The 10294-nt window shown below is 45.8% G+C and overlaps 1 protein-coding gene across 1 annotated transcript; it reads right to left on the bottom strand.

Moving 5' to 3' along the window:
- Positions 1 to 1213: 1213 nt before the first annotated feature.
- Positions 1214 to 9950, bottom strand: cfap107 (cilia and flagella associated protein 107). The gene is made up of 4 exons (XM_060851929.1): positions 9816 to 9950; positions 4446 to 4556; positions 2439 to 2613; positions 1214 to 1383 (listed from the first exon to the last, which is right to left on the bottom strand). The coding sequence occupies exons 1-4, from the start codon at positions 9948 to 9950 to the stop codon at positions 1214 to 1216; spliced, it is 591 nt and encodes a 196-aa protein (XP_060707912.1).
- Between the last annotated feature and the right edge of the window lie 344 nt (positions 9951 to 10294).

Genomic DNA, 10294 nt, shown 5'->3' with positions numbered 1-10294 from the left:
ACTGTTTCTCTCTCCACAGATGCTGCCAGATCTTCTGAGTTTCTCCAGCAATTTCTGTTTTTACTTCATATTTGCAGCATCTGCAGTATTTTACTTTTATTGATGTCTGTGGGACATCTTGCTGCATGGCAATTATGTTTGCTGAGACAGGAGTCAGTGCATTTTTTAAAAAAACTGCAAATGAAAAGCTTGGTAACAAGTCTGCAGCACCCAGTAAGTTACTGCACAACTTATACGGCCACTGCAAACACCCAGTTACATTGGCAAATACCCAGCATATGGGCAATTCATTCCTTTTACATCGTAAGTATCAAATGATTCTTATAAAAGCAGAGCAATTCAGAAAAGAACATTAGCTACAGTAATTTCACATAGATTCACTAGCTTTGGTTTGGATCAACACTCTGCATGAGAATGAGGATTTCTGTTACTGCAATGACTCGTCTTCATCATTTGAAGAGTTTGAAAACCAACACAACATTTCACCTTGCTATTCCCTTTCTGTTATCTTATCCTTATTCAAGATCCATAAGTCTACATTTTCTAGCAAACCCCCAGCGTAGTGACCAGATGTATAATGCGTCATGAATTTGTGAATCCTTTGTTCTGATTGGCAATCCTGCAGGATTAATTATCTGTCTGAAGTTGTATCTTCAAAGCCCTTGGTGTCTCCAACAGTTCATTGATATTTGAATCCTTTTCTAACATCCTTGTTGCGAGTTTGTTGGAGTCATTCTGAATTTGCCTTGTTTCCAATTGTTTTCCATGTCTATTCAGCTCCTCTGTTTTTACCCTCCTACATTGTGGGTATTCTTTGCTCCCCTTCCCATTGTAAAGTAGTAGTAGAGCCATCTCCCCTTCCAGGCACCAACACCCCCAAATCCAATCACGGACTTTGGCCAGAAACTCATACCATGTGCAGGAGGTGAGGAGGACAATCCAGTTTACAATGTTCGTATCCCCTCTAAAACAGAAAGAAGCAAAGTGGGACAGCACAGGTTTCAAAAATCAACCATTTATTACTGAGAGTTTCTTGTTTGACATTAATTCTGTTGACAACTCCTCCAAAGTTTGTTTGGTCATGATCAGATGTGCCTGATGCAGTGTTCCTAACATGTTCCAGGAAAATGAACGCACATTGCTGGACAGATTGCCATGCTCCTATTTTTGACATCAAGTTAGGTCCAAGTAAGAAATACTGAAGCAATGAATCTCATTTTTCCCTGACGGGCTGGTGGTAGCTACTTATGGGCTCTTGTGGAATAAGGGATTTGGGACCGTAGGAGAGAGTGTAGATAGTGTCATATGCTGCTGGCTGGTTCTCTTCTTTTCTCTTCAATTTAGCTAACTTCTCCTCCAAAAGGCCAAAATTTGTAGGAGGAGCTGAAAGTAAACAGATATAAAAGACATCTCTGAGTTCCAACTACAGCAGCTAATATTCACAGTCATGTGGTAAAATATCCCATTGTGGTCTCCCAATTAAAATGGGTGCCAAGCCATGTAACACAGAACATGGTCAAAGAAGGAAGTCTTAAGGAACATCTTGAACAGGGAAGTGAGATAGAGAAGAAAAGGGGAGCGTGTCTTAGGAGGGATTAAACTGACCTCCGTTAGCTCAGTTGGCTGGGCACCTGGTCTCTGATACAGGAAGATGCTAAAAGCATGGGTTCAATTCCCAAAGTGGCTGAGGTTACTCTCAAGAACTATCCTTCTCCATTGCTTTCACTAGGGTGGTATGGTGGCTCAGTGGTTAGCACTGCTACCTCTTAGTGCCAAGGACCTGGGTTCGATTCCCACCTTGGGGGATTGTCTGTGTGGAGTTTGCACATTCTCTCCGTGTCTGTGTGGATTTCCTCCCACAATCCAAAGATGTGCAGGTTAGGTGAATTGGCCATGCTAAATTGCCCACAGTGTTAGGTGCATTAGTCAGGGGTAAATGTTGGGGAATGCGTCTGGGTGGGTTACCCTTCATAGGGTCGGTGTGGACTTGTTGGACTGAAGGGCCTGTTTCCAAACTGTAGGCAATCTCCAACAGACATATAGGGCTGCCAGTAGGAAGAGTAGTTACACACCAGATATTTACAGGCTTCATCCTTGTTCAGGACTGAACTAACTGATCTCAGTGGCCAGAGCCAGGTGGGGCTTAGCAGCACAAATGTTGCAACAGGGAAACAGCTCTGGATTCTTTAGCATTATCTGCTAGAAAACTCAGGTGTGACTAGCACAAGCATGGGTCTTAGAACCTCCCAGGCTCTTCAGTCCCCAAAATCACCTTTGGAGAAATAAGTTGCCAAGACATCTTACTGATGAATAACTGTCCAAGCAAAGGAGTTGCTAACACCCAGTAAACCATACCCTGCTAATCATCAGTCTCTTCACAGGAGGAAGAAGATACAGAAAGGGGAGAGAATACGTACAATACACTCTGTGATCCATACCTATTAATGGGAAGTCAGTACGCTCTGGGACCCAGGCTGAACGCCTCGCATTCCATTTACGAAGTGGAGGCAAACATGGGTTTGGACGCTGATTAATATGTTCATCGTAGTGAGTAACATAGTACCAGGAGCGTGGAATGTTGTGATGAGGGAATAATACTGTAATAGGTACACCCTGAAAAAAAACAAAGCAGCTCATTTACAGTTTCTCCACTGACTTATCACTATCACCCCCCAACTACGTCCACCTTTCACCTTCCCAGTTCTTCCCCCCCAGCCCCACCCCCACTCTCCTATTCATCACTCATCCCCCTACCCCCTCCACATTCCTGATGAAGGGCTTATGCTTGAAACGTCGATTATCCTGCTCCTCGGATGCTGCCTGACTTGCTGTGCTTTGCCAGCACTATACTTTTCAACTTTGACCCTCTAGCATCTGCAGGCCTCACTTTCTCCTCGAGTCTCTTCCTGGTCAACTATTGTCTGAGGAAGCGTTAATCATAAGGGTTTTCAAGGTGGCTCACAGCTCCAGTGACCCGGGTTCGCTTCCATCTTTGGATAACTGTCTGTCTGGAGTTTGCACACTTTCCCTGAGTCTACATGGGTTTCCTTCGGGTGCTCCAGTTTCCTCCCACTGTCCAAAGATGTGCAGATTAAGTGGATTGGTAATACTAAATTACCCACAATGTCCAGGGATGTGCGGACCCTAGTGGATTAGCAATTGGAATGCAGGGTTACAGAGATGGGATAGTGGGTAGGTCTGAGTGGGATGCTCTTTGGAAGGCCAGTGTGGACTTGATGGGCTGAATAGCCTGCTGCTACGCTGTAAGCTTCTATGATTCAAGAGCTCCTGATTTACAATGAATCAAATCCTGTCTTTCTTACCTGAGATTACAGGGTTGTTGAGATTAATATTCAGAGGGACACACACCAACTGTTTTATTGTTGGCTAAACATCCGAATCCCCCAGACACTGAGAGGATTACGCCAGTCCATAGGAATTTCCCCCAAACTTCATTACCAGTGCAGAGTGGTACACACCTAGCAAAGCACTTTCCATCAGTTTCGTGCAGCTCAGACAGAGGGAGGTGGAGTTCTGGTGAAAACAGATCAAGATCACTTCTCAGCAAAGGTCCCTGGAAGGAGCTGTGATGACCACTATCTCAGAGTGAACCACCTTCAGAGGTATTTCAGCTCACTGATGGCTTCCAAATTCCACCTTGCAAATGGACTGACCCGAATGGGAAATGGAAGGAGAGTGGGTCAGTACTTGATGACTGACACTGACATAATGGGCCAAAGGGTCTCTTTCTAGGCTGTAATACTATACCAGTCTATGACCAGATTGACTAGTCACAATATCAGTGTGGTGAATCCTATTGTAATAGGAAAGTCATCAACTCCTTGTTATTAAACTGATAAATCACCGCACAACGGCATATGTTAATGGAGGTGAATTTGAAGCTGACCAAAGCAATATGAGAGGTAGACAATGTTTGCTGTTGAAATAGAGCACCAAGGAGACATTCACTCCCAATTAGCACTCAGATGGCATCTTCGGATACAAGGGGAACCTGCAAACAGCAGTGGATGCTCAGACTTTGGGGTGTCATGGGTCCCCGACTCCCCGGCAGGATTCTGCATGTCGGCCCACAGATCACTTTTCTTTGTGACCAAGATAATAGCAACAAGCAGCCAAGACAAATCAGCAAGGGCTCCTGTTTCAGGTTGCTTTCCATCCACCCTTGCTGCTAAGTGTGGGCAATACCCCTTACCCAAACAGATTCACTGACTGGACTCAGATATTTGGAGCAGGAACCAGACACTAGCTGGTGTCGACTGAAACAGACTCCAGCACACACTTCCTCCCTAACCAGCACTGTGACACGCATCTGTCTGATCGCCAGGGTTCAGAAAGGATTTTTCCCAAATGCTATTCAACATTCCTGATTCGAAGGACCACCTATCTTACCCTCACCCCCACCCTTTGCCCCCTCTTCATCTCACCTGATGCTTTTTCTGGATTAGAACTTTCTCTCTGATATCTGGCGTGGTGTATGGATAGCGTTTGTAGTCAGCTCGGTATGTGGTGGTCCCGAAGCAAGTCCCTTTGATGAACTGTATGAACCAAAAGAAAGAGTCTCTGGTGATCTACAGTAGAATTAAAAGCAGCCTGCTTGACTGATAGCCCATCCGTTACCTTAACCATCCACTCACTGCACCACCAACCCATCACATACTGTCCACGAGATACACTGCAACAACTTGCCAAGACTCCTTCAACAACATCTCCCAAACCCACAGCTTCAACCACCCAGAAAGAGCAGGACAGCGGACACATGCTTACTCTGCCACCTGTCAGCCATCCTGCAAACTACATGCTTGGCAAAACATTGCTGTGTCTTCACTGTTACTGGGTCAAAATTCTGGAACTCCCCCCCCTAAAAGTACCATCGTTGTACCCTCACTGCAGATATTTCAGAGAAAGATCTCCAACAGCTCACAACCATTTAGTCATAGAGATGTACAGCATTAAAATAGACCCTTTAATCCAACTCGCCCATGACGACCGGATATCCTAACCTAACCTAGTCCTGTTTGCCCATATCCTCTAAACTCTTCCTATGCATATACCTATCCAGATGCCTTTTAAATGTTATAATTGTACCAGCCTCCCCCACTTCGTCTGGCAGTTCATTCCATACACGCACCACCCTCTGCATGAAAACGTTGCACCTTATGTCCCCTTTAAATCTTTCCTCTCTCACCCTAAACCTATGCCCTCTAGTTCTGGACGCCCCCACCCCACGGAAAAGACCTTGTCTATTTGCCCTATCCATGCCCCTGATGATTTTATAAACCTCTGTAAGGTCACCCCTCAGCCTCTGATCCTCCAGGGAAAACAGCCCCAGCCTGTTCAGTCTCTCCCTATAGCCTCCCCAAGATGGAGGACGGGAAAAAAACTGTGGTTGTAAGAACTGCTCTTTCTTTGAGGCATTTTCAGTGTTGGAGATGATTTCCAACAATAATTGGAGCAATAATTACTGTTTTCATAGAATCCCTGCGGTATGGAAATAGGCCATTCAGTCCAAAAAGTCCACACCAACCCTCCAAAGAGTAACTCACCCAGACCCACTCCCCTACCCTATTACTCTACATTTACCCTTGACTATTGCATCTAATCACTGAACACTATGAGCAATTTAGCATGGTAATTCACCTCACCTGCATATCTTTGGATTGTGGGAGGAAACCGTAGCACCCAGAGGAAGCCCACAGACATGAGGAAAATGTACAAACTTCACACAGACAATCACCCGAGACTAGGATCAAACCCAGGTCCCTGGCACTGTGAGGCAGCAGTACTAACCATTGAGCCACAGTTTTATAAGCTGTTGCATTGTTTTGGAACTTTGGGGGAAAAGGAAATCAAAACAAAGGCACTTTAAAAAAGGTTGAAGTGAGGGCAAAGGCAGTGACCACATGGTCAGTGAGTCAAGCTCCTTAAGGGCAGCTCGAGTTGGGGAAATAAATACCAGCTTTTCCAGTAACCCCGAGCTCCTGAGAATAAATTTCACCTTGTTCTGAAACAGAATCAGAAATTGCTAGAAAATCTCAGCAGCTTTGGCAGAATCTGTGATGAGAAAGCAGAGTTAATGTTTTGGGTCAAGTGACCCTTCCTCAGAACTGGTTGTAGCTGGGAAAAGGTTGGTGTATCTGCTTTTGTTTTGAATGGTCCAGTTCCTCTCGCGGTTCAGTCAGTGATGGCAGGAGGATAGCTGCAGAGCACAAGAACATTTTGGGCTGTTTTCTGACACCAGCCAGAGTGATAGGGGATGTTGTACAATTTCCCTCAACACCTAGTGGGCTGTGAAGGGTTAAAACCTTCTAAAGGGCCCGCTTCAGGCGTTACAACTATATGCTGAGTCAGTGCTGTGTTCGGCTGATGTAGCCAGCACATTGTGGAGTTTTACTGCACAGACCCAGACCATTCAGCCCAATTTGTCCATGCTAGCATCTATACTGCTCTCAAGCCCCTTCCCATCCTACATCATCTCTCTCCATTGACATAACCAGTGCAAATAAGGATGAGCTAGTGAATAATGCCCACTATTATAATATAATAAATAAAACAAATCCTCTTCTTTCGTTCCCTGTATTTATTTGTGTTATTTGTCACAGTTACACACTGTTATAACAAGTTTGACATTCTAACTAGGTGAAGTCACCAGCGTGTAGGGATTAGAAAGGGAGTGTGGTGGCAGTTTAATCTGAATATAGAACATAGAACATAGAAAAATACAGTGCAGTACAGGCCCTTTGGCCCTCGATGTTGCACCGACCCAAGCCCACCTAACCTACACTCACCCCCTATCCTCCATATGTCTATCCAATGTCCGTTTAAATGCCCATAAAGAGGGAGAGTCCACCTCTGTTACTGGCAGGGCATTCCATGAACTCACGACTTGCTGAGTAATGAATCTACCCCAAACATCTGTCCTATATCTACCACCCCTTAATTTAAAGCTATGCCCCCTCGTAATAGCTGACTCCATACGTGGAAAAAGGTTCTCATAGTCAACCCTATCTAAACCCCTAATCATCTTGTACACCTCTATCAAGTCACCCCTAAACCTTCTTTTCTCCAATGAAAACAGCCCCAAGTGCCTCAGCCTTTCCTCATACGATCTTCCTACCATACCAGGCAACATCCTGGTAAACCTCCTCTGCACCCATTCCAGTGCCTCCACATCCTTCCTATAATATGGCGACCAAAACTGCACACAATACTCCAGATGCGGCCACACCAGAGTCTTATACAACTGCAACATGACCTCAGGACTCCGGAACTCAATTCCTCTACCAATAAAAGCCAGTACGCCATATGCCTTCTTCACAGCACTATTTACCTGGGTGACCTGAGGGTCACTATACCTCACGTGGGGAGAGGTTGAGAAGGACAATTCTTCATGGTGAGCTCAGCTGGTGTGGGAACTGAACCCATGCTGTTGGCATCACTGACCCGCCAGCTAGCTGAGCTAACCAATCCCCACATTACACTGCTACTTTAATTGGAGAGGTTGATTCTGATTCCCTTTATGGGTTTAGCCATCACTACCTGGTGTTTACAATCCCTATAGTTGCATGGCTTATACAATTAATGGCAGGGCCGTGGGTAGTGTTGTAGAACAGAGGGACCTAGGGGTTCAGGTACACAACTCTTTGAAGTTTGCATCACATATAGACAGGATGGTTAAGAAGGTGTTTAGCACGCTTGTCTTCATTGCTCTGGCCTTTGAGTATAGGAGTTGGGAAGTCATGTTGAGGTTGTACAGAAAATTGGTGAGGCCTCTTCTGGAATATTGTGCCCAGTTTTGATTGCCCAGTAATAGGAAGGATATTATTAAGCTGGAGAGGGTTCAGGAAAGATTTACCAGGGTTTGCCAGGTATGGAAGGTTTGAGTTATGAAGAAAGGCTGGGTCGACTGGGACTTTTTCACTAGAGCGTAAGAGGTTGAGAGACAACCTTATAGAAGTTTATGAAATAATGAGGGGTGTCGATAATGTTAACGGCAGTTGTCCCTAGGACTGAGGATTTCAGGACCAGAGGGTACATGTTAAAGCTGACAGGAGAGGGATTTAAAAAAGGCATGAGCAATAATTATTTTACATTGAGGGTGTACCAGTCATGATTTGGAGGTTATACCAGTGTTCTGTAAAACCGCAATGTCCCTGTTTTTGTACATGTGAAACTGCTCACTCTTCATCTCCAGAGCAGGGGTAGACACGTAAGGTCACAGGACCAGTAATCCAGGCACCCTGGTGAACACATTGGAGATGGCTGAGCAAAGCACTCCATCAAAAGGAAATTTGGAATGGGCAACAAATGCTGAGGTGCTCATGTCCTGTCAAGGTATAACTATTTGGCTTCCGCAACATCTTGGCCCACTCCAAAATAATTTGTTATTCAACTTGGTTGGGCAGTTTATATCTTCCTTTTCGCAAAGCAGCCCCGTAAGGTAAAATGTGTGGAGTACATCCATTGGAGCACCAGCTAACCTTTCTCCTCAGGTGTAGGGGATGCTGAAGGTGAGACTCTTGACAATAGCATCTATTTCACTTCTGTTTGTCATTTGCAAGCCAATAGCCTCCAGCATAGGCTCCCACTGAAAGGTCAGACCTTGGGTGGAGCAAGTCCTGTCCCTGTGGGTGGCACGGTGGCACAGCGGTTAGCACTGCTGCCTCACAGTGCCAGAGACCTGGGTTCAATTCCCGCCTCAGGCAACTGACTGTATGGAGTTTGCACATTCACCCCGTGTCTGTGTGGGTTTCCTCCGGGTGCTCCGGTTTCCTCCCACAGTCCAAAGATGTGCGGGTCAGGTGGATTGGCCATGCTAAATTGCCCATAGTGTTAGGTGCAGGAGTAAATTTAGGGGAATGGGTCTGGGTGGGTGTGCTTCAGTGGGTTGGTGTGGACTTGTTGGGCCGAAGGGCCTGTTTCCACACTGTAAGTAATCTAATCTAAAACTGTTACATTACCTCCCATCTCTGACCAAGAAGGTAAGTAATTCAGGGATTTTCAGCAAGAGTTTAAATTAAATTACAGAGGCAAAATGAAAATACGTTTAGCATCTAGAGGTCTTAATCCTGTCACAACAATGTGGGTGACCCCTATCTGCTCTCTGGGCAATTAGGGATGGGCAATAAATGCTGGCATAGCCAGTGTTGCCCTCATCCCATGAATTAATAAAAATGAACACACAGACATTCCCATTGGATCTCTATCCCTCCACCTGGTGGCACGGTGGCTCAGTAGTTAGCACTGCTGCCTCATAGTGCCAGGGATGAAGGCTCGATTCCAGCCCTAGGCGACTGTCTGTGTGGAGAATGCATGTTCTCCCATGTCGGAATGGGTTTCCTCCCACAATCCAAAGATGTGCAGGTTAGGTGATTGGCCATGCTAAATTGCCCATCATGTTCAGGGATGTGTAGGTTAGGTGCATTAGTCAGGGGGAAATGTAGATTAATAGGGGGATGGGTTGCTCTTTGGAGGGTTGGTGTGGACTTGTTGGGCCAAATTGCCTGTTTCCACACTGTAGGAATTTTATGACCCCTCCTCTGCACTTGTTACATCTCAACGTTCTGATGAAAGGTCACAGACTGGTGTCTCCTGCCCATGATGTAGTTCCAGCTTTGCCCACTTTTATGTTCAATGCCCATCAGCCCCATTACTGTGTTTCTCTCTCCTTCTGGCTCCTGCATGAGCTGAATGAGGCATGGCAAGCTCTCCCTGGAGTCACACTCAGGCTAGAAGTGACCTTCATTCATCAATCCCCGACCCTGTCCTTCCAGCCCCATGTGGCTCCTCAGTCTTACCTTCTCCCTTTCCTCTGCCCAGTTGCCGACCAGCACACGGTTCTGATAGCGCTGTTGTATTTTCCAACTGGGCAGTGTTGCCAAGGGATCAGGGGCAAATCGATCTTCACGGGATATAGGGCAAAGCGATGCCATGTCTCTGCAAGAACATTGACCAGGCTTAGGTGCATGTGTGTCACTTTCAATGTGTCACTTTCAGATCCTTTGTTTACCGTTTCCATGGAGACCGCCTTCACCAACACTCCGCTCAGAACAAATACCAGGGATCCACCAGATCTCATCTCCTTGTCCCTTTAATATTTTCATTAAGACCACGTGGTCCTCATTAAGCATTTTGAGGTACAGTGTCCCTACCTCTGAGCCAAGAGGCCTACCTACTCTGAAGGTGGGTCATAACATCTCTAAACAAGATGATTAAAAAACATCTACAAGGTCTCCAATAAGGCTTTGGTGGCACAGTGGTAGTGTCCCTGCCTCAG

The sequence above is a fragment of the Hemiscyllium ocellatum genome, chromosome 37 (genome assembly GCF_020745735.1).
Source record: "Hemiscyllium ocellatum isolate sHemOce1 chromosome 37, sHemOce1.pat.X.cur, whole genome shotgun sequence".
Taxonomy (NCBI): Eukaryota; Metazoa; Chordata; class Chondrichthyes; order Orectolobiformes; family Hemiscylliidae; genus Hemiscyllium; species Hemiscyllium ocellatum.
Note: the sequence above shows the minus strand (reverse complement) of the source record. Positions and strands in the feature narration are given on the sequence as shown.